The 24,423-nt window shown below is 40.9% G+C and overlaps 3 protein-coding genes across 7 annotated transcripts in view; 2 read left to right on the top strand and 1 right to left on the bottom strand.

Annotated features, from left to right (window-relative positions):
* LOC133994141 (E3 ubiquitin-protein ligase RNF43) overlaps positions 1-9,496 on the top strand; it is a 93,413-nt gene extending 83,917 nt beyond the window's left edge. Inside the window, exons 4-10 of one of the 4 annotated variants that reach the window (XM_062433356.1) lie at positions 2,935-3,009; positions 3,128-3,262; positions 3,724-3,825; positions 3,946-4,116; positions 4,214-4,337; positions 4,594-6,111; positions 6,561-9,496. In XM_062433356.1, coding sequence (XP_062289340.1) covers positions 2,935-3,009; positions 3,128-3,262; positions 3,724-3,825; positions 3,946-4,116; positions 4,214-4,337; positions 4,594-6,111; positions 6,561-6,586 — 2,151 coding nt within the window. In that variant the 3' untranslated portion in view covers positions 6,587-9,496. Of the gene's footprint in view, positions 1-2,934; positions 3,010-3,127; positions 3,263-3,723; positions 3,826-3,945; positions 4,117-4,213; positions 4,338-4,593 lie in introns of all 4 variants that reach the window. The other 3 variants (XM_062433358.1, XM_062433355.1, XM_062433357.1) reach the window with 3 other exon arrangements.
* A 2,119-nt stretch (positions 9,497-11,615) lies between these two features.
* Positions 11,616-17,477, bottom strand: hpda (4-hydroxyphenylpyruvate dioxygenase a). The gene is made up of 14 exons (XM_062433359.1): positions 17,395-17,477; positions 17,169-17,195; positions 16,829-16,891; positions 15,840-15,944; positions 15,691-15,733; positions 15,496-15,578; positions 14,657-14,746; positions 14,457-14,563; positions 13,875-13,952; positions 13,408-13,570; positions 13,112-13,183; positions 12,853-12,975; positions 12,641-12,757; positions 11,616-11,942 (listed from the first exon to the last, which is right to left on the bottom strand). The coding sequence occupies exons 1-14, from the start codon at positions 17,395-17,397 to the stop codon at positions 11,829-11,831; spliced, it is 1,188 nt and encodes a 395-aa protein (XP_062289343.1). The 5' UTR covers positions 17,398-17,477; the 3' UTR covers positions 11,616-11,828.
* A 2,561-nt stretch (positions 17,478-20,038) lies between these two features.
* The window catches only part of mtmr4 (myotubularin related protein 4), a 43,702-nt gene continuing 39,317 nt past the window's right edge, over positions 20,039-24,423 (top strand). The window contains exon 1 of one of the 2 annotated variants that reach the window (XM_062433353.1): positions 20,039-20,090. The gene's annotated coding sequence lies outside the window, so the exon portion shown is untranslated. Of the gene's footprint in view, positions 20,091-23,582; positions 23,691-24,423 lie in introns of those variants that run through there. The other variant, XM_062433352.1, reaches the window with a different exon arrangement.

Genomic DNA, 24,423 nt, shown 5'->3' on the forward strand with positions numbered 1-24,423 from the left:
TTAATCATGTAATGAGATCTCTCAGGCTGCTTCCGGGTATGTGGCTCGGTGGAGGCGTACGGGTTGGTGACCACACTCTGGTACAACCACTACTAATACTGAGATATAATAAGACCACAGCGGTCATTTGAGGAATATATTATGATATATTCTCGAACTGGCTCGTGTTAGTCGGAGCTGTGGGAGGCTATTTGAAACTCCTCAACTGCTCGTGTCTGTCTGTGTGTGTTGGACCGCAAAAAAGCGGGCTTCCCTGCATTTATTACCACGATTAGAGCATGTATGGGCTCCATGCCGTGTAGGGAACTTTTGAACCCCAGGTAAAGCAAATTCCCACATGTCAAAGATCCAATTTTTTTTTTTTTTCCTTTCTTTTTCTCCTATGTGACCGCACCCCATTTAGGCCCATGCACGTACTACAATTACTGTTCTGATGAAACAGGGGGAAAAGCTGTTGCACCAGAGCTGGAAGCCAGATCAAAGAGGATATGTTAATTTTTTATTTGACCTCTTTCTGACCGTCAATACCGTGGCCTTTGAATACAGCCAATGGTTCTGTGGGACAATGCTGCTAAATCACAACCGTGCGCTTCCATGTGCACATAAAGCTTGTGGGCATTCAGCGTACGTTACGCCTTTAACTTATTTTCTGCAGCGTGCTTTGAGGAAATAAGTGCAGGAGGGGATGAGATTCTGACATTTTGTATATACAAAGGAAACGTCTGTTTCTTCCTTGTCATGCATCGACTTTCTCTTTTTGAAGTGTTAAAAATTGATCTGCCGCCACTGCACAAAGGAGGTTTCTCATTAACTTGATTCATGCAACGACTGATTGATGTTTTTACCTTACCTTTTTTTTTTTTTTTTTCAAATGTAAATGTGTGTGTGTGTACATGTGCACGTGCTCCTTCCTGCCCTGGGCTGTTAGCAGGAGGCTAGGAATCACTGTTTAGGGTTGTGTTTGACCCGGGTGATTAGGTGTTTAAACTTGTGTCTCCTCCTCATTAAGCGTTGGCAGATGCCAGGCGCTTGAGAGCATGCGATGAGATATTGATGAAAAGGCTGCCATTAGTTTTTTTTCTCGTCGTCTTCTGGTGATGCCCCTGTGAAAAAAAAGCATTTCTGTGAGCTTTTGTGGAGCGCTCCGATAGCACAAACAACGTTCGGAGCCAACGCAGAAACGCCCACGCATGGAAAAGGCCTCACACACACACACACACACAAGACAATGAAAAAAAAAAAAATCAACCCTGCTCCTGTCATTGAGAAGTGGGTCAGCACCAGTGGTAGGAAGGGTGTCATTTCCACTTGGAGATCTTAGTTTTGTTTCTTCACTTGTGTAGTTTCACTGGCTGACTTTTCACAATAAAATCTCTACTGTACTATAATCCAAAAGAAAGAAAAGTTGCTAAAAATGTTCATATGCTTATTTAAGCACAGCAGTAAGCTTTGACTTGCCCCCCCCCAGGCTACATACAGGCAGCCCTACCTCATTGCTGGAGGTGTTTGGGGTCGTATATGCAGCAAAAGCGCAGGTGAAACTGATCAACTGATAACATTAACAATGGCCCTGTTCATATTTGAGTGTTCATACCAGTGAATCATCATGCTCTATACCGGGGTCATGAATGAATGTTGTTAATGACACCTGTGCTTTTCCTGCTTCGACATGTCAAAACGTTTGCCGTGAAAAAACGCAGATTCACAACTGGGAAAAAAAAACGTTTCCACATTCCCACCACAGACGATTAAATTAGAATTAGATTAAAATGTCACTTTATCTTTCTTTTGTTGGTTAGTTTAATATGATAAAATGATGCTGGAATCTTTGAGATACAAATACGACATCACCTATAATAAAGTATCAGGTCTCTGAAACATAATAAAATCTAAAGTAAGTTTAGTGCATTGACTAGAAAGAAGATTTAAGACTCAAGTAGCTAACCAATAACCTATTTTATCATAATTTATACATATACACACATTGAATTAGTACCTTTATATCCCCAAATGTCCTCATATTTCTTCCAAGCTTGGTCTTGATATGTTCAAATGTAAACACAAATGGGTAGATATTGTAGATTTAATGACACTCTTAGGTGCTGTAATAAAATCAGAGTGTGTACATGTAAGTTAATAAAAGTTCAAAGGATAATAATAAGCCAGCTGTTGCCTTATGTAAGTTACTGCCCTTATTGCTTGTACCACTGTGCTCTGCTGGTAGTACCACTGCCACTAACGTGCCACCAAGTTTATTTAGGATATCATCTTTTTTTTCCTTTTTTTTCTCCATATTGTTTTAGCTTTATGATATCACACTGTAAAATGACCTGAAATAATATGGGTAACATATAGAGGGTAGACTGGTAGCACATTGTCAGAGCCTCGTTTGAATACAAAATGTCACGTATTTGCATGTTAGCTCTACCGGGATGCCCCACCTGTTTGCTTTCATTCAGCATAACCCCACTTCTTTCCCTTCTATCAAATAATCCTCCACTGTTTCTTTTGTCTGCACTCTCCAGCATGAGATAAAGGATTAGAGCGGGCAGCACATTTAAGCTGCGGCCTTGAGATTCCCGCTTACACACTTTCACACACTGTGTGGGGCTTCCAGAGTCAGGTGGAAAAGTGGCAGGAGGAGCTGCACTTTGGTCTGTGTTGTGAGGACGGACGCTCGGGGCGTGACTGCCACCTAGTGATAGTTTAAGACATTGAACTGTCCAGTGTACTGCAGGCCTCTGGGAGATGACTGTTTTCTGTTGCTTGAGTACAACAGATTGCACTGGTGGACAAGTTTAGGTCACACAAGCAACATTTAGCTGTCCCTCACCTCTGGACTGAGAGAAAGTGTCCTTACTGCAATGGGTTTTACACATTGCAATGTGCATGTTTTGTTTCTAACTGTAGCCTCTCCTGTGTTTTCTCCTGCAGGCTCGCATGGCACTGGAGAAAGGAGCTCAGGCCGTTATCTTCGACGTCAGCGATGATGCCAATGCTGCTGCTGAGGTGAGTGAGCGGACACAGCTGCAGCTTTATCAGTTTATAAAAACACGTAACATGAATAAGCATGCACAAGATGCTCTTTTTGTCTCACTCACATTACTGTGTCTATCTACTATCACAGCTGCGAGAAACAGACTCTCTTCCCCGTCCAGTCGTGCTGGTGCAAGCTAAGGATGCTGAGGAGTTGATGAGTCTGGTCAACAAGAACGAGGAGGCCAAAGTTCAAATCAAGATCCTGCTGGAGCAGCACAGATGGGTAAACACTGATGCTCGCACACCAACATGTCAACAAGAGGAAGTAGCAGAACAGAAAGGAAGTGGTGTGACAGCTCTGGAAATTTCACGTCACGTTAGCCGGGAAGGCCAGTTCAGGCCCAGCGTTAAATGTTGTTTTAGTGTGAAATACATCAGAATGTATTAATGTGGACTGGATACAAATGAACCATCGAGCGTAGAGAAGATAGGGCGGGAGATAGGCATGGAATAGGGTTTTTCATGTGCCCATGGGCATGAAAACCTAACTTTGTTCAGCCATGACTCACCCATGTCCTGTTAAAGGACATTTCACAGATGTACAAGATCCTAGACAACAAGTCATTTGGTGTGCGTCAGTCGTGCTGTGCTTTAGATTTCATATGGTTGTCTTCCTGTTTCTTTTAACATTTAAGTTTAACATATGTTATAGTAGTCTATAAAATAATATCTGCTCTCTTTCAGCCACATTATGATGTGGGTATCCTGCTCACCATCGTCCTGGCTATTCTGACCATCGTCCTAATCTTTGCTTTCCGCTACAAGTGCAAATCCAACAGAACCTGGGTGAGTGAAAGCGACGACATTGGTAGACTTGTAGAGCTCACAGAAACAAGGATTGTCTTCAGTTTGGCTCGGGTGGGGATGTTTAAAAGGTATTTCTAACCGTCCTCCTTGTGCATGCAGGACTCTGTCCATCAGCAGACCATGCGGGCCATTAATCGATTGGAGACCAAAACCTACAACTCGCAGGGCTGCTCGGCCTCACAGCGCCACCGTGCAGCCTGGGGCTCAGCCAGCAGCTCCAACTCAAGTCCGGTCTGTGCTATCTGCCTGGAGGAGTTCCAGGATGGACAGGTAAGAGAGAGAGAAAATGAGGAACGTATCTTTAACTTAAAATAACCTAACTGGTTATTTATCCACAAATAAACCTCTCTCTGCTTTTTCGTCCCAGCATCTGAGGATCATCTCTTGCGCTCATGAGTTCCATAAAGACTGCGTCGACCCCTGGCTTCTGCAGCACCGCACCTGTCCCCTCTGCATGCACAACATCATGGGTGAGGACAAGCATATTTCCAGTTAAGTTTCGGTAAAGACGGTGCCCATTTGAGTGTAAGAGTTCAAACTGCAGGAGGTTTTATTTTCCATCGACTTCATCAACATTTCAAGATTATGTTTTCACCAATTTAGGACACATTTTCAAATTAGTGCATTTCTTCTCTTGTTACCACCTGGAAGCATCTGTGTCTTTGATAATTGTAATTTAAGGTTAAAAATTAAATGTACAATCCTTTGGTATTCTGTATATATTCTGACTGCTGCTGTGGTCCACAGGTACAGAGCGGCAGCCCCAGAGGAGCAGGCACCAGCAGAGTTCGGAGCAGATGCAGGGCTTTCTGCACTCTCAGCCTTACAGCAGCCCACGCAACCACCCCTTCCCCCAACATGACATCCCCTTCTCTATGAGGCCCCACTACCCTCGCGGACCCTCTGGGCACTATCCCTCCCTCGGCCACTACAGTGGTTCTTCTCCCATGGACGCCCAAACATTACGTTTCCTCGCCAGCAGGCCGCTCGGCTCCTCCTGCGGGTACCACCTTCCTGCGGAGGGTCCCGGGAGGCCCCACAGGATCGGAGGTAACTGCAGGACTTCCACTCACCACTACACCCCCCGTCGATCCTGCCACAACTATCGCTCGTCCTGTCCGGCTCAGCGCAGCGCGTCCAGCTCAAGACTGCACCACACCACCTCCGTCGCGCCACAGAACCGGGGAGCGCCACCCCACAGCCGGCAGGAAGATGGCAGCTGCTCCGGCGGCAGCTACCACACAGAACGCAGCGGATACTTAGCCGATGGGCCGGCAAGTGACTCCAGCTCAGGGCCGTGCCACGGCTCCTCCAGTGACTCGGTTCTCAACTGTACTGATGTGTCCCTGCAGGGGGTTTATGGCAGCTGGTCCACCTTCCGTAGCTCTCTGAGTAGTGACTATGATCCGTTTGTATATTATGGGCCAGGTCCTGGGCGCGCCCCCCGCAGGAACAGCCTGGAGGCCGGGGCCCAGGCCCGGCCGAGGTCTTTGGATTCTGTGGTGAACAAAGCGGGCTGCACCGAAGAACAGCCACAGACTGTGTTCAGCCACATCCACTACCACCGCCACAGACACCACCACTATGAGGAGGGGGAGCACAGCCAGGGCCCGAGCAGAGGCTCAGACGAGGAGCAGGGGGCAGCCGCCGCCGTCGCTGCCGCAGCCGCACCCGCTGCCCTCGTACTGGATAAAGACTCACCTGTATGCCCTCCCAAGCACAGCCCCTGCCAGTGCCCAAAGCCGGACCCCACAGATCGGCCGGGCCCCGGGACAGAGGGTCAGGACCATGACCCCGGCAGCCCTACGGGACCCTCTGTCCTGGTGTCCCCGATCCCCTTACAGCTCCAGCCTCACTGCTGCCACCAGGGACACGGACACCCTCCCAATCCTCGTGGGCGAGTGGGTGGCTGTGTGCTGGAAGGCCCCTCTGTCCGCTTCCACCAGAGCCTGGATCTACAGGACGACCGTAGCGTCCACATCCACTACGGCCAAGGCCCGGGCTTCTGCTGCTCGCCCCCCGAGCTACGCCCCGCCTTGCTCCCCGTACCTCTCATTCTGGACTCTGGAGGTATGGAGGAGTGGCCTTGCTGTGCCGGGGCACATGTTGTGTGGCAAAAGCGGGTGCAGCAGGCTCGCTCGGAGCCTCAGCTGCTGGGGCCTGGGACCTCTATGGACAGGCCACCCTGCAGGTTCCACCACAGCCCTGCTGCTGACCGCAACACAGACATTTGTTTATACTGCCAAACATTACACCACAATCAGGGTGGGTGTCTCATTTCTTTATCTTTAATAGCATGAGGTTAATTCCAGTTTATTACAACTTTTTTCATTGTGTTGGACATCAGTTCTATTTGTTATGAGCGCATTGACTCACTAAAGTAACCACTAAGATCTGGAAACATGGTGACATCACTACAAAAGTCTGAGATACTAAACAGTCAGACGATTAGAGAGGTTTTAAACAAACTCAAAACTTATCCTGCTCAAGATTACTAGATTATTTCAAGGAAAACACCAAATTTAACAAAGCATGGAGCGAGAGGGCTGATGATAATAACTTTGACATTAACATTCAAAAGAAGAAAAATAAGACCAGAGTTGCAATAAATCTGGATAATTCCTTTTAAACATGCGTAATATTTGCAGATTGTTTTGATGTTCTTTGTTTTCTCTGAAGTCTTAAGGTGACTCGAGCTGTTTCTGTGTCCACAGGATCAGAAGAGGAGTCTGGCGTGTGAGAACTTGTTGCATCCCCCATTATCACGCTGCTACACAGGAGCCAGAATGGACAAGCCTCTCACTGGCTATCACTCTCATACCTTCCACATAATTCCACCAGCAATGCCTTCGTTCGGACGTCTCCCCCGGCTTCCCCCCCTTTCAGGATTCAAAGCTCACGCATGCTGAAATGCTCTTTCAGTTCATTTGGATATCATTTAAAGTGACAATGACCCCTACTATATTCTAATAATTTTATTTCTATTAAATTATGCTAAAATCTTAGGATAATTCTGGAATGCGCCCTCCTTAATATATTGAGTGATTTGAATGTTTGGAGTCAGGGAGTTGCTGCGGAAACGACACGTACACCACAAAGGGGAAAAAGTGTTTGTGTGTTTCTCCTCGTCACTTTTAGGAAGAATATTCATTACCGACATGATATAACAAATTCCCGTGCTCCTTAGTGACAACCAACGAATGATCCTTGCTTAGGGTGTTGAGCCCTCATGAAGTGAGACTCCATTTCTGCGTCGCTCACTCTATGACAGAATAACTTGATTTATCTTAGAGGTACTTACTTTACTATCACTCACGTGATCTTCGTCTTCCTTCGCTGAGTCCAGTCTCAGCTGAGAGAAGCTTTTCTCTCCAGCCTACCTCAGCTCAGATTTCTTAACATGCCTCACACACAGGGGGGGGGGGGGTCTTTAAAGGTACTGCTGTAGTGATTTTTTTTTTTTTTTTTATCACAACCATGTAGCTCCCATAAACTCAACTATAAGTTATCCTGTTGGCAGTCTGACCTGTCCAAACGGAGAGAAAGGTTGATTCTCAGCCCATCCAACAACGAGCATTCACTGAGGTGGCTGAGCCTTGCATGGGCCTTATTTTCAATATTTCAATAATGGCAGCTGTTTTCAACATGTTTGTTTGTGTTTTAGATCATTTCTGTTTTAATTTTTTTTTTTTGTAGTCTGTAATTTTTTTTTTTTTTTTCACTTTTCAAAATGAACCAGTTTGACTGAATTATGTCGCCGTCATTACAAGCTAAAGTCTTGTTCTTGTCATTTCTCTTGCCAATGGTTACTTCACATGTTTGACCTCAGTGCTGTTAAACTCCCTGATCACAGTGAATGGGTGAACCATCTTCTCTGCTCCTTCACTCAGCCCAATATTGTATGATGTCCTCAGAATAAGGACATAACCTTTGTCTTCCAGCAACTAAAGCTCTAAGAAAAAAAAAAGGTTCTTCATTTCAGCCATAGAAAAGACATAGTGCCTATTTAATTCTATAACTGGAGTAAAGCCATGCTAGGTAGACCTTACAGTCCCAAGCACCAGCTCTGTCTGTTGCCTTAGCACCAGTTTCGTGAAAGCTTGGTGTGCTTTTCCCATGATTTCAAACTCGAATGGGTAGAGCCTGAGAAATATCTCAGGAACAATCAAACACTGGAAAAATGGGAAGAATTCATCATATAGTTATAGTAATGATACCCGAGTCGGTGAAAATTCCTTTGTCATGGTAAATGTGCATTGCCAATCCCTGCTTTTGAGCTTACAGCACTTGAAGGAAGCTCCACCTTAAATCAGAAATCAGATACTTCACAGAGGTTTTTTTTTAAACATTCTGATATTTAGTTTTGACAACATGTAATCATCTCTCTAAATTTAAACTTTTGTTACCTACTTTTCCCTCTGCTCCCATGTAGCCACTCTAACAAACGTTAAATGTGTTTGTATCCCCCCCAAAAAAATTGACCTCATCATGCCGTCAAGGATGGCTCTCTTATTTTCGGCTTAACCACAGACTTCTTCGTGCTCACATGTACTAGATAATCTGAGATCAGAAAATTCTGTTTTAGCGTGGACTTTCCCTTAAAGGCTCAGTGAAAATGTGAAAGGATTTTTCTTGGCAGTCTGACTGCAGATACAGCTTAGCACAAACAGCAGACAAAGAGCTCACGGGTACTGCAATGTAACCAGTAGCACTTACTAAAGCCTCATATGTGCCTTATTCATTCAAATCCCTCACCATCCTAAATCAGGAATCTCCCAACACACTTAGCTCTTACCTGTCTAACCAAAGAGGCAAAATCTTGAACACAGTGAATATGAATTTATAGTATGTGTTGTGCCTTCTATCCTGCACCATCCCTTTCCTTGAACCTCAGACTAATTAAATGTACTTTGAATGGCAAGCGAGAACATGTTAGAATTGAAGTGGAAATCATTTCGGAGTCAATATTTTTGGACAACCATGCAGAAAGTTTCACCTGCATTCCCTCATACTAATACCTCACTTTGAATGTGTCGACGCAGTCCTCCTGCTAAAGTATCAGGGTTTCCTTGTCTGTTATTTTTCGTGCCCAAACAGTCTCCTAGACTGAAATGGAAATGACTGAATTACAAGCAGCACTTTGGCTTAAGCAGATGTTATATATATATATATAGATATATATATAAAAAAAAGAATAAAACTCATAGTATTAATTTAAAACCAGCCCAAAACTATCAGCACGTGAAAAATAGCATCAGCGTCAGTGATGCTGCAGAATATCTGATGTGATTTCATCCTGTTCAAGATCTTTCTCTTTGTGTCGTTTATGTGTTTATTATTGTTATGTTTTGCAAGAATAATGAGCTGAAACTGCCTTTTCTAATAGAGTTAAAAAAAAAAAAAATCCCTCCAGAACTCGTTAAGGGATATGTCAGTATATTTTGGATACTTTGTGTACAAAAGAGAACAACAAAAAACAGAAATGAAATAGTGTTGTATTTTATATATAATAGAACATTTCAATATAGTGACATGTCACTAATATATTTATTTACTAATATATTTATCCATTTTGTCCAGGTTTGAAAGAGTGGTTTCTGTATAGACTAAATGTTTCTATATGGAAACTGACCAGTGCCATCACTATCAACCTGTCTTCATTCCAATTATATGCAAATAAATTATTTTGAAATAAAACCGCTTTGTGCTGACTACTTTTTTTCCTATAAGAGAAATCAGTATCAAATGAGTTGAGTTTGCGTGCCTTTATATTAAAGGAATAGTTCACCCCAATCAGCTCCTTTCAAACTATTAAAGATGAAATGAAAAAACAGAACCCCTGCACACTATCTTCACTTGCTCAATAAAGATACTTTTTAATAAATACAACGTTTTGGTCACTGACCTTCTTCATGTATATGCTGACAAATGGAAATATACATCTACAACACAAAAAGTACATTTTAACAGCTCAAATATTAAAATCACATTAATCAATAATAGCTCCATAATCTGTGATTTTAATATTTTCAATACATTTTCTGGTTCCTATAGTGAACATAGTTCACTAGTGAATAAGCTGCAGCCTGTTGCCAAAAATGAAATGCAATTGTGATAAGTGGTCACTGTGAACTCTGCCTTTTGTATTGAAGATGTGTATTTTATTTGTCACCATATACCTGAAGAAGGTCATTTGTATTTATTAAACAGTATCTTTACTGAGCAAGTGAAGACAGCATGCGTCAGGTGTTCTCAATTTCTTTTATAATATGCGTTCACTCCACCAATGCAGATTCCAATCATCTAACATCTGAAACAGATCCACATTGTAGCACCCACACATGGGACAAGGATTTAGACCCAAAAGAACCTAATTATGACTTTAGACTTAACTTTGCTCATGCCTTCTTTATACCTATGCTGTTCTGTACTGTGCTGAAACACCTCTAGATCGTCTGGTGCCTGGACATTCAGGTATTTATATACATGACTTCCTGGCAAATACAGAACCTTATTAGCAATGTTTAATTACTTTTATGGTTAAAAATTCCCCCTGGTTAAAAGTGGGTTCTTTTTATTGTAATCAAAAAATGTAATTAATCATCTTAATGTGCACAACCCGTAAGCAGGCCTGTTGTTGCTTAGAAAGACCATGGTGATAAAAAAAATACATGCACAGTAAATTCTTGATTTAATCATTTCCATACATAACATTTTTGTCACTAATATTTAGAAAATAATATTTTTATGTTTTGTAGATTTTCAGGCAATTTTTGAACCATACATTTCCTGCAAGTAACCCACTTTAATGTCCAACAATATACCAAACAACATAAAGAATGAGATTTAATGCAATATAATGGTAACTAACTAATTAATCATTTGAGAAATGCTGTTAGATTGACTCTTTTTTTTACTCAGGAATTAGCCATATCCTCTTGTCTTTATGCTACGCTTAATTAATCCTCCCCTTGTTTCTCTTTCTGATTCAAAATGCAGATCAGAGCACATCACCTCTTTTGATACGTCCTTCTATCAAAGCTGCCTGTCACTTGTTTAACTTGTGTGTGCTTCTCTGTACACTAATTCTTTATGCAGGAAAAAAAAAACAACATTTCACTGAAGCATGATACAAATGCCTCTCTGCCCACATCTGAGCTAGTTTGACTGATCACATCCTTAATCCATCTTCTTCCAAGTTAGTGCCAACACAATCGAGCCTATCAGACTCTCTGAAGTCTGGAGGAAACGTTTAAACCAGAATGTGGCATGCTACTCATATTTTTAAAACAAATTAACACATAAATCTGGCGCTGTTTATGTCAAACAAAATGTGATTTGTTGTTTCCTTTAAATCCTCAGGCAGCGGTCTAACTGTCTCTAAGACAGCGAGGTGTGTTTGACATATTGGCAGCAGTTAAGTGAAGAAACCAAATGTAAATCTTATCAAAACAGCTGCTGTTGATGCCACGTTGATACCTTTATCAAAACACAGCTTAAATTGATGATGTGACTATTTCAGTCACATGAATCACTAAATGAATATGTGTGTAAAGCCAAGAGCATCAATTCTAAATGTATACAAGGTAAAAAGATTAGATCAGATTAATGAGCTTTAGGGGTGCTGCTGCTAGCTTCATATTTACAGTACAGATAAGAGATTGATCTCATTGCCAACTCTCAGCAAGAAATCAAATATATTCCCAAATATGTCAACTCTTTTATTATTTGCATCCCTGTTTACCAAAACACACACACATCAGCCAACGTGTACATCAATTTCTTTATTTAAGTCATATATCATCCAATTTACCGACAGCTCAAAGCGTATCTGATAACACTTACTGCTTGTCACATGAAGATATTCAACACTCTATAAGTGTGTTTGATTTACTGTAGATGTGGTGTTGATTGCCTCTGAAATGTACAGCCATATATAACAGTCTAAGTGTGGTTCAGTCTAAGGATCAGTAGTCGGAGGATCAGTAGAAGGTCTTGGCCTGCCCTTTGGGTGTCAGCACGGTGAGGTTGCCCCTGGCGTCTTGGTCCTTCTCAATGGCCTCAAAGAGAGACTTGAAGTTTCCTGCCCCGAAGCCCTGGAGAGAGAACAGACACACACACAGATGGCTAATTGCCCACAGATCTGCCTTCTTCTGTGTCATTTGTTATGGCTCTGGGGATCTTCTCTCGCACACCGTTCAGGGTGTTAAAAAACTTTGATGTCGGATCAGAAACGGCAGATAAATATTCTTGGGAGGGTTCAAACATCAACTCGGCTCTGACGGGGAGCTGCTCCCGAATTAATCATGTAAATATTTTCATAGATAATCAAAAGATCAAGTGTAAGCGGTTGCTCCAAATGAGTCTTTGCTGCGGTTCAGGTTCAGTCTCTCACTTTCATGCATTGTATCCACATCTGTGGACTTGCTGAAACCCTGGAGTGTGACAAGACGTGCCTGTTCTGACAAGCAGAGAAGGTGCTAGGTGTTCTAAATTGAGTGCCACAGGGTGCAACCCAATCCAGAGATCCCCCCCCCTCACTGTGAACAGTGAGCCTTTTAATCTGTATCTGTGATAGATTTACTGAGCTTTTACAAGTGGACTACTGTTATACTGCTCGTTCTGGGTGGGAGTTGCAAACAGGTGTTCGGGCTGCTCTGTCTCAGCTTCTTAAAGGTGGTACAGGTAAGAAACGGGACCAAAAGCCTGTAAATCTCATCACCGAGGGGTTTAGACTAACAGATTACCCTCAGTTTACCAGTTATAATGGTAAATTGCCTAACTGATTACTTACAAAGTGGTTGTTCCTCTGGATGACCTCCAAGAACAGGGTTGGTCTGTCCTGCACAGGTTTGGTGAAGATTTGGAGGAGGTAGCCCTTGTCATCAAAGTCAACTAAGATTTTCAGTTCCTTAAAAGAAAACAGAGATCATTTATATTGGAGTTTTCGTACCAAAAAAAGGCTGTAAATAATCCCCTGCTTACTGAAATAACACATCTTCTCACCTGTAAACGGTCGAGGTCCTCCTTCACCTTGATCTTGGCGGTTTTGAGATTCTCCCGCAGGCTTTGATAGTACGTGTCAGGTGCTGCGAGGAAGTCCATCCCTCGGGCGCGCAGGTTCACTATCTGTTTTAAGACAAAAACAGAGAAAAAGCAGGATCTAAAACGTGCCTTTACTTGTAGGTTTTTGGGAGAATGTGCAAAGATAAGTCTGAGGAATATGCTGGAATTTTAATGATGATTAAAAACACAGGAGACTCACGCTTTGAATAATGTTTGTCGTGTTGAGTGCGATGTGTTGAACACCTGGCCCCCCGTTATAGTCCACATATTCCTGTAGAGAGAGGCAAAAGACATTAAATGCAGGGCTGTAAACCAAGAGCTCTTTTTTCTGTTACTCTTTCATTCTTCAGCTGAAAATAACTGAAATAGATACATTCATCTTTTTGCTGGTAACTCACATGAGGACCAGTTTAGGGGAACAAACCAATGCATTAAACAGAAAGTGGCAAAGAAAATGAATCTGGGTGTCATGGTGATAAAATGCAAAAATCCCACCTGGATTTGTGACTTCTTTTTCCCCATTGCAGGTTCATTGATGGGCATCTTAATGGTCTCTTCATAGTTTGTCACCACTATGGACCTCAGCGAGCTGTACTGCGTATGGATCTGCTTGTCGTCTATTGACCAGAACCGATGGAACATCAAACAATTCTGATACCTGGAATTTGGAGATTACAAACATGGGAACTGATGATAAGCGAAAAAGAACAAGCCACACCTTATTTGGATTTGTTTGAATGTGCCTCTGTTACCCTTGGAGACTTTTATTGAAACATTTTTTTTTACTTTTATATAACTTTTGTAGACCAGTAATGTTGGATTGGGGCCAGCTTTTGAATATCAGCAGTATCAAATCACAGTTCAGCCTGCAACAGTGGTGGAGTGACCTTTTGTGTTTACTCGTCCTTTTGTCCCGTGTGTCTACTGTGCCGTGTGTACGTGCGCTTAAACAGGAGCCTTACCAGTCTGAAATTGGCACCATTTCGTCATCTGGCTGGTTTCCCACAATATGATCGATGAAGTTCAAACCTGCTGGTGGACTACAGAGAAAAGAAGAAAAAAACACTGCATGGGTACTTTTCCATTAGAGGTCAGCCAAAATTTTGTTTAAAATCTGGAAAAAGTAAAAAAAAAAAAAAAAAAAAAAAAGTAAAAAAAAAATCAAAGCCGAAAGACTTCAGAGACTAGTTTTGTGTCCAGTTTTTTCTTACTTCTATTGTAAAGGAACAATACAAATTATAATTAAAATTTCTATTTTAAAAACAGTGGCAAACATGATAAAATCCAATTAACTTTTATATCCAATTAACATTTATTAAGCAACCCAGTATAAAACTGCCTAACATGTAAGAACAAATTAGACCAATAAAGAAATATAAAGAAAGCCACAGTATAAATTCAGTATAACTAAAATAGTGTATTTGAAGGATTAGCTGTGTTGTGAAAATGCAGAAAATTTAGTATGAAATAAAAATTCAAAAATTCATTTTGGTTCAATTTTGTACCACAAAATGTTAATACACCGAAATATTCAAGACACTCACAGTGTGGCTAACACAGGATCCCTATACAGAGGCTCTCTGTAGCCAGGCAGGAAAAGGCCTTTGTAGGGTCCAAGGTACTCAATGAGTGTGTGTGTTGTATCTCCATACTGGGGACAAAACATTGACCGAATGATTATTCATTTCCAGTTTTATGTGTGTATTTACATGAGGCTTTCAAACGTGCGTCACTCTTTACGTACCGTCTGAACCACAGCATACTTGACACTCCCATGGCTGTCCTGCTCCACCCAGGGCTCCTTGACGATTACAGCTCCCCTCTCTTTAGCTGTCTGTCAGTGTGTGAGAGGTGTTGGGATCAGTTGAGAAATACAATCACATGTAACAGTGTTTCAGTCTGATGGCGGCTCCTTGAAGCCCTCCAGTGGCTAAAGAATGTATTTCAGATAAATGATGCTACACTGTGTAGATGTATGTGTGAAGTCTGTGGTGATTCTGTATCTTTGCTGCCAGCAGAGGGTCAACCCAGAGTTTATCCAAACCTCCAGTCTGCCCTTTACTTAGGTAAAGAGTTCAAATGGGCGACCGAAACTCAAGGCTGTGACATGTTTACCTCTATTTCAACACTCGCTGTGTGTACCATAGAGGCACACACACACACACACACTCACATTCATGTAACCACTGTTATGTGCAAGTACAAATCAGGTTAGGTTCACTTCTTGAATTTAGAGAAGCACTTTAAGTTTGAATAAATATTAGTAGAAGTGGATGAATTACTTTTCTGATTTCTTTCAACACTGTATAATATATATTTATATAAATATACAGCTATGTGAAATGGTAAACCAAAATCACTCTAACCTGCTAAGGAATTAGTTAAACACACTGGCCATTATATCAAATAATTATAAAACTCATATTTTATGTATGAGGAGAATTTCTTCGACCCAATTAATTCCTATTTTATGCAATTAAGTGTCAATTCAGCGTCTGCTTCCTGATGTGTGTTACAAATTTAATGTAAATTGCAACTAAATCAGATACAGCAGATCAACGTCACATTCTTTTTCATTGTTACCTTGATTAAGAAGTCACAGTCCTCCACCTGGAATGCAATGTCTCTGACTCCATCTCCGTGCTTCATCAAGTGTTCTCCCATTTCTGAAGGGAAGATAAAACCATGTTGAAATGCAAACCTACCGTATATCATTCTCACAGTATTTCATTTTTCATTATTTCATATATCTCTGTGTTTTCTAATGAGGAAACCTGCCTTCATTTCCAGGATTAAGCGCAGACTCAAACGCAAATAATATCTGTGAGAAGAGAGGAGAAGAGGTGGTTTGTGTTTGAGGACAGGATGTATATATTGTAAATTCAAATACTGTAAATTCAGTCAGCAAAGGACGTGAAACTGCATACCTTATCCTGCTTGATGACATGACACACCACCTCTCTGCTGCCGGTCTCCAAACCCTTATAGGCGCAAGGCTCGAAGCCCATCTTATCACAGTAGTACGCGGCCGCCTGAAGAAGAAACCAGATTGTCTTTACTGTGAGGAGAGTTTCTGATGAAAGCCACAGTCAGATCCAGAGAGAATAAATGAAATGAGATGATTTTTTGAAGCAGGTGTGGGATTTATATGACTTTTTAAACTTAACATGCTTATGCAGTGACTATACAGTAAATGGCTTGCCAAGTGATGCATGTTCAATCTTAGAAATGCATTAAGTTGGCATCTAGAAATTATTTTCATTATAAACTATTTATCACATATTTATTATTTTCTCAACTAACGGATTGTTTTAATTGATAAAATGTAAGAAAATTGTGAAAAATACCACAGACTCAAATGTGTTGTCTTCAAATATTTTGTTTTTTTTCTGTCAGGCCAAAGCTCAAAGATAGCAGAAACCAGCATGAGTTGGGTTTTTTTTAAATTGAAAAATGATTAATGGTAATTAATCAATTAGTTGCAGTTTCAGCTTTGTTACGCAAGACTGTCTTTGTTATTCATAAATCTGTGTCAGACTGCTTTGGACCTAAAGAACACAGACTGAACAGACTCCAGATTATACAATTCATGGTTATATAACTGTAAATGGGGAACACATTTACAGTTATGTAATTACTAAACGTAAACTAGTATATACTTCTGTAAATACTGAATATGTGATTAACACTGTCTGACCTTATCTTTAGCCAGTAGGAAGTTTAGAGAAGAATGATGAAGACACTGAATGTTCAAACATTTTTCAATCTATGTTTTATCAATATGTGATTCCTTTGTGATGTAAAACACTTCTTCTAAATCTAAATGTGAATAATGTGTAAAAGCATTAGGTGTGTATTGACTGGAGTGACACAGATGAAAAGACTTTTAAACATATGTCAGCATTTGGATACTGACCTGCTTGGCATTGCCGACCCAGAAGGTGAGATGATGGAACTTGATAAACCTTCCCCTTTCATGCTAAAAGGAACATGAGAGAGTACAAAATTGAACACAGTATGGATTCTATAGGTAAGAAACAACATCATACAGCTATTAAATGATTCACTTTACCTAAAGACTTGTAATAAAATGTGAATGAATGATTTATTGCTATGACATTCGGCCACTCATGTAAGATTCAGGCCTTTTCCTGCAGAACTAACAGTCCTGCTCAGTACACACATCAAACTATATCACGCATCACAGACTCCTGTCCCAACAAAAAAAGCCATTCTGGAGGTTATTTTAATCTTACCTTCTCCCCTTTATCTGTGTAGCTCGTCTAAAAAGGAAGAAAAGATATCAATCAGTAGAACTTCATCAGCAAGTGCTCCTAGGATCTTCAGACTAACCTGCTGTCATAATACTGTACGTCTCATATATCTAATGTGACTTAAATGATTCTTATCCTTTAAAGCAACAATCATCTCCTCAATTACTAAGCTGTGAAATGAATACCTGACTCAGATAAAGTTTCTTACCATGCTGTGATTTGTAGATGGGCCACAGTTTAGCAAGAGGATGATCAAAATCAATGTGCGGCCTGACGGCGTGCAGATAAGTACTGACCTGATGACCAGCTGTGATTGGTCCTTTAGGATCTACACCCACCTGTCCGCCTCCTCGCTTCCTGTTGCACTCTAGGAAAAAAAAAAAAAAAAAGTTCAATAGCAGTCATCCCTCCTGAGTCCAGTGTCTAATCAGCGGTCAGTCCTCAGAGGCCCGGTCGTCATAGAAACGAGACACATTAACCTCAGCTTTCCATAATAGGGAAAATAATGAAGTGCAGATTCTAAACTCCCTCTTGATGTTTTGACTGAGATACTGAGTAGATGCTTTAGTTGAAGATTCAATGAGGTCAGGTGAGGAACTTTTTATTTAGTGATATAACAGAGACTCAGAGCTTGAAACAAACATTTACATCAATATGAAGAACTGTGAGTGTCTAAAAGTGTCACTGAGTTAGTGGTAGTATATTAAGGGTGAAAAAGATGAAAGAATACATAGATGTGTTACTGTCTTTCAAGGAAATGTGCTGCCACAGTGTCTACAGAGCCTCACATGAATACATAAAGTACACATACAAAACATAACTACATGAGAAACATCCATACAGATTATAATCTTCATTCATACATACACACACACATGCATCTACACATAGACACAAGTTTAGGTCATACTATCCTCCCTCACCAGTGCTTCTGAGATCCCGCTCTGGTTTCCTCCACCAGAGGGGGCAATAGTGCCTGATACATACTGCCATTGATATCAATAATTAACCATATATGTAAAAGAAGAGAAAGTGCTAGAAGCTAGAACTTTCTATTTGCATATGAACCAATTTTGAATTCTTCATATCATTGTCATGTCAAGAGATTACATATTTTGTCAAGAGACACTTATTTCCTTCTAAATAAAGGACTCACACAGTAAAGAAACGATTAAAAAACAACAAATTTAACACTTTTCGTCACTGCTGTTTTCAGTGTGCACAGGAACATCAAGCCAAGAACCGGATCATAATAACCTGATAATAATATATTTCTTGGAAGATGTTAGAGGTTATGAAAACATTCACATAAGGGTGGTCATGTTTTGTCTGGCTATGCAGGGAAAAATGTCACAGGAGTGTAGCAAACACACACACAGGGGTGAAGTGCAGCGTTGTGTGGCTGTTTACGGCTATCGGAGAGCATATGAGGTCAGGTCCAGGCTGATACAGGCAAGGCTGAAAAACAAAAATAGTGTCTGGGCCCAGCTAAAGTGCTGGAGACTGTATATCAGCTGTGTACAGCAGCAGAATATAACCAAGTACATTTACTCAAGTGCTGTAACTTCACATTTCAGAGGGATATATTATACTTTTTACTCCACGCTAGATTTAGTGGCAATATTACCAGTATCAATATTTAATTCCCTTTATAAATTAACTATATAATAGCGTTGCCAGATTAGATTATCCAATAGCCTGAGTTGTTAAAGTCAGCTCTTCCTTGACAATATTAAAATGCTGCTTACATGTACATAGCAATGTATACTTATATATGTAGATTTTGCATAATGAGTACTTTTAATACTTGATTCTAGTACATTTTAGCTGCCAATACATGTATACTTTTACTAATGTAAGATTTTGAATGAAGGACTTTCACTTGTATTGGATCATTGTGTGTGTGTGTGTGTGTGTGTGTGTGTGTGTGTGTGTGCGTGTGTCAGGGTCCTCACAGAGAAAGCCAAAAATCAGGCAGTTAAACACACACATTTCAGTTTAATAGTTCATATGTACATTCAAATAAGCCTTTTATATGTACATACAGTACCATCTTTCTTTTTAACCATTTATTATTTATCTCATCACTCTTTTGCACTGTTTGTAGCCTACTCTGTCCACACTTCACAGAAAGGGCTTCACCTGTATAGTCATTCCTTGTGTATTACAGAGAGCCACTAAACCAGGGTCAAACTCCTTGAACATGTAAACATACTTGGCCAATAAAGATAATTCATTCTGAAACAAGAAGCAATTAAGGACTAGAGCTGGAGACCAGAGCTTCCCATTCCCATCAATTAATTTATTGACATTTTTTTAGTTTTTGTAAAAAAAAAATAAAAAAAAAAGCAAGCCACCAGTTCTTCAGAATGCTTGCTTTGTCCATCCAATATTTCATTCAATCTCCCTTTCCTGCTTTTTCTCTTGGTTTTGTTTCTATTGCTGCTGATTTGATATTTGCTTTAGAAATATTATTAAATAGACTGATTGACATGTGGTTTAGCACGTATGCACAGCTCTTCATTTCAGCTCTGATGACTGAAGCTCATTTTTCTCATAGTCAAAATAACTTCAAGCCAAGCCTGTGTGTGTGTGTGTGTGTGTGTGTCTGAGCTGAGCTCACGCACCAGGCTGTATGTGTGTATTCAGTTTGTGCCGCGCTGTGATTTTCTATTGGTGCGCACTCAGAATTTGATGCCACCTGATTGGCTTTGATGTGGGTGTGTACGGATTCACTGTCTTGATCGTTCTGAGTCCTGATTGGCCGGTACGGATCCTGTAGCTCCCACGGTCCAGTACGTCCTGTATCCTCCTCGACCATTGGCCGGTGCTGTTGTCATCACGCAGGAATGCGGAAGTCGTGCAGTCTACTGAGTCACCGTTGTATCAGCTGATTGTTTCTGAGTGAGTAACTCGGTTTAATTTTTTAAATGAAGTAATGTATAAATACTGTTTTGATATGTGACATGTTGTCGGGCTGTCAGGCGTGTGTTGGTCATGTGAACCTTGAGCCGGTTTGTTTCTTTCTGCTTGTAAAATGAGCGAATTTAACACAGCTTCTGGTATTGTAGCTATCCGGCAGCTAGCATGGTGCTAACGTTTGCAAACACCGCACACACACACCTACACACATACACACGCACACACATACACTTTGGGTTAGTCTGCTGTTAGCAGTGAAGCAGTCTGTGGTGAGCCTCTCTTCTACTTTCACTTTCTACTTGACGTGTCAACTTTTATATTTATCACACCTGTTGTGTTTTCTCCGGTAAAACCGCACTTGTTATTCACTGCTCTGTTGTTTTTAGGAAGCTCATCTGATATTGGGGAAATTTCCAGATATATTTTGTGTTGGTCAGTGGAAAGCACCCTGGAATACCCCCACCGGCCTAGGAAATCAATGATAAGGAAGAGAAACTAGTCGCCCTGGCACTTAATGCTCACCGTTATCATTGAATGTCTGTAAAGGCTTCATTCAAATGTGCAGATCTTATTATATAACATCACTGTTGCCTTCGCTGTGGACATAATTCATTCTAATTTTTTAAATAGGCTACCTACTGTCATCTAATTATAACATGCTACTCGTTTTCGGGGTTAATCATTTGGTGACAAAAAGTGAAAAATCTCTAGATTTTATTGATACTAGCAAAGATCCATTTCAAATGATATAAAGACCTATTTATATTGCTCGAAATCATCTTCACCATTTGTGAATCCTTAAAGATCCCCTCTAGACATGTTTTAAGATGTAAAAATACTCCACTTTGATTGATAAATTGCGTCCAATATGTTTTATTTCCACCAAAAAATGTATAATTCCCTAATTAAAATCACAACTGCTCCTCCTTTTCCCTATCAGGGGCGGCACTAAGGGGTGGCTTTTGGGGCTGCAGCCCTGAATGTTTTCTCAAAAGCCCTGACTCTTTAAAAAAAAAAAATTAAAATCTGGTTAAAGTCAGTTATTAACAGTGACTTCAAACAGCTGCTGACTGATTCTGAGTTAGTTCATAATAATTGTTATTAAGAGTGAAACTTATGAAGAAATTTAAGTTGAGGCAGTGTTACAGAGTTAACAATATTGTATTCCTTTTAATCTAATTCTTTATTGTTATTTATTTATTTATTTTTATGTGTATTTTTTTTAGAAAATAGTTAATAAGGACAGAAATAAATCACTACTCCTAATGTTTGCAGTAGTCATACAATGCAGGAAAATTAAATTCTGCATTCTGCAAATGTACCCGGCTATTGGCGCTTTTCCACTACACCGTTCCAGCACGACTCGACTCGCCTCGACTCGCCTCGGTTCTTTTTGCGTTTCCACTAGGGAAAGTACCTGGTACCTGATACTTTTTTAGTACCTGCTCTGGTGAGGTTCCAAGCGAGCCAAGCGAGCCAAGCCGGTACTAAAATGTGACGTCGACACACTGCTGGCCGCTGATTGGTAGTTGTCGCTGGAAGCGTCATGAGCCGTCCCACACAAGAATCAAACCCGGCATTTTTAAATACCAGCAGCAGCGTTACAGCCATACGGCTCAATTTTCTTGCTTTGTGTGTGTGCCTCATACAGCAGCAAGTACACCACTGCCTCAATGTCCTCCATTGTTTATGTGTTTTGTGTCGCGTATAAAACGAAGTCACAGCAGTTTCGCGGAGCCGTGCTATGACGACCCCGCCCACGTTGAGTAGGTACTTTTTTGTAATGGAAAAGGTCTGTTCTGGAACCGAGGCGAGGTGAGTCGTGCTGGAACTGTGTAGTGGAAAAGCGCTTTGTCTCATACTTCACTGTAAAGTCCACAGTCCTCAGTGTTTTGCACTGGAGCCTTTAAGATTCCACATCACACTTGTTTAATTTGAATATTTGACAAGGATTGGCTCCAGACTAGTTGTGATGTCACAAATCATGCTAATAGGCCCACCGCTTAAACCCACATTTTCAGTGAGCACAATGAAACTTTTCACTTTCAGCTGTTGAAAGTGAAAACAACCTTTCTGTGTCAAAACGTGCACATGCATCATTCTGCACATTCTTTTTTGAGTGGAGGGGGACTTTAAGTGAGCTTAATGCTCTGAGGGGAATGCAGCATTGAGTAGTTTTTGACAAGTCAACAAGGTCTAAAGCAGGCATGGAGTTACATAATTGCATCTGGAGACAGGATTTGACATGAATAAACATGCATTATCATGTGCAGGGTGTGTCAATTACTTGGAATTATAAGTAACACTTCTGTCCTCAGTTGAGGTTTCCGACAAGGCATTCAATCATGTTTAAAAATAACCCACTGCAATATGTCAGCACTCAAGCTTCAGCCTGTTGTGTATTGTTTATTTTTGCTAGCATTTCTATTAAACTCATGTCAGATTGGGGAAGTCATGTATGGCACAAATGTGAATTGAGTTTTTAATTACAATCTGTGTTTGTGTTTTTTATTATTAGTATTATTTTTGGGCCTGTAAAATATTTCCCCCAGAACATTGCAAAACCAGAATGATCATAAACAGGCTGTTGGAGTGTACGCTTCATTGGTTTTTATATGTTTTGGTGGACAGAAACAATGGGGGAAAAAAGGAATTTTGGATTATATGTTAGGCAACATGCTCTCTAGCATGAGATATTCCATCAAAACATTTTTTAAATGATGTCACGTCTTTTGAAAACATGGATAATTATTGATAAAATACACTAATCAGAAGAACATCTAACTTCAGACCCACATAATTTAGGAGGGACAGTTGAGTCCAAAACAGAGTTCACAGGCGAGTTAATGTTTAATTTACAATCACTTGGTGGGCAGAAACATGATAACAAATTAATGCTGGTGCTGCTTGTGTTTGCTGGGTGTGTATAAAGGCTAAAATGTGAGCTGTAATGTTTTAAAGCAGTGATAAGTCAGGTTACTGTTGAATTCTTCTCTCCCCAAGTAGACAAACCATCATTCCATGCAGCTTTCTTTTTGCACCTTTTATTGTGAACCTGCACCTCATTAAATTTGATCCCCCCCCCCCCCCCCCCCCTTCTTCTTACAGTTAAACCATCCAACACAATTTTTGTTTAGTCAGCAGGTGACTCACATCGCTCTGAGTGTAGTATTGTACTTTTTTTTTTTTTTTAAAGCAATTACGACCGCCTGCCTACATGTGATGATTTCTTTTTTCATGAGCGATCGGCGGTGAAAGCCATTCCTTGCGGATGAGATGAGTCATGAGTGGAGGTGGGTGAAAAAAACGTAGAGAGTCCGTGCCCTGTAGTATGGCTTCTTTCACTCCGAGAAGCCTGGCACTTAGAGAGTGGGAGGGTGAACGAGTAAGCAATAGAGAAAGAGAGAGAGAAAAAGAGAGGGAGGGAGGTATGTATGTCATGAACTGGATTACAACCAGTATGTGTTTGGGAGACGGCGACTACTGCTACTTTGCAAGGCATTGAGCTTTAACTCAGTCTTAAGAGAGACAAAGAAGTTTTTGCAAACAGTTTGCAGCATATTGATTCAGCACTTTAAACAGGTAAGAGGACTCAGTTGTATTTTGTGAGTTGAGAGTAGTGAAGTTTTTTTCTTTTTGTGGTGCAGTGTGCAAAAGGGGGTGTGTCCGGAAAAAAAAATAAGTGTAAGGAAGTGCACAGTAAGATCTATGATCTAGTTTCAAATTATGTCCTTACACTCAAGTGTATTTTTGCTACAGTAGGTCTGCTTTATAACACAAGGAAGTCAGCGCTGTGTGCATGTTTTGTCTGGCTGCTGCCTTCGTGTGTGTGTGTGTGTGTGTGTGTGTGTGTGTGTGTGTGTTTCTCTCGGTATTGTAAACTTGCGAGCGTCCTCCACTCCCACCTCGAGCTTCCACACATGCACAGGAAGAGAAGGCAGTGCAATATCAGAGCCTCGCTTCTCATATTTTAGTGAATCGAGTGTTTAGTTTCAGGGTGTTCAGTGTTTGTTGAAACCTGATGCTTTAGTAGCCACTGTAGGAAGACGTACATGTCACACACACACACACACACAGAGCACAGTTCAGATATCAAATATAAGAATGAACAGCAGGACGTCTGTCACGCTGTTGTTAAAATATCAGGATATCCTCCTCAGCTGGCCAGCTCCACAGCGGCACCTTTTCCATGTGTCGGATGCAGGAGAAGAGTTGTGAAATTTTGTCCAGGTCCACCGTCTCCTGCAGTTATCTAATTGGCTTCTGATAATCTGCTGAGGAATGTTGAGTTTGCATTTCCTGTAAATCAGTGTCT

This window comes from Scomber scombrus, chromosome 14, assembly GCF_963691925.1.
Source record: "Scomber scombrus chromosome 14, fScoSco1.1, whole genome shotgun sequence".
Lineage (NCBI taxonomy): Eukaryota > Metazoa > Chordata > Actinopteri > Scombriformes > Scombridae > Scomber > Scomber scombrus.

Excerpts from the sequence above, each read along its gene's own strand:
- hpda (XM_062433359.1), bottom strand. Across the intron at positions 15,734-15,839 it reads ATGTCATCAAGCAGGATAAG|ATATTATTTGCGTTTGAGTC; the intron begins GTATGCAGTTTC and ends CTCTTCTCACAG. Across the intron at positions 11,943-12,640 it reads TCCAGAGGAACAACCACTTT|GGCTTCGGGGCAGGAAACTT; the intron begins GTAAGTAATCAG and ends TTCTCTCTCCAG.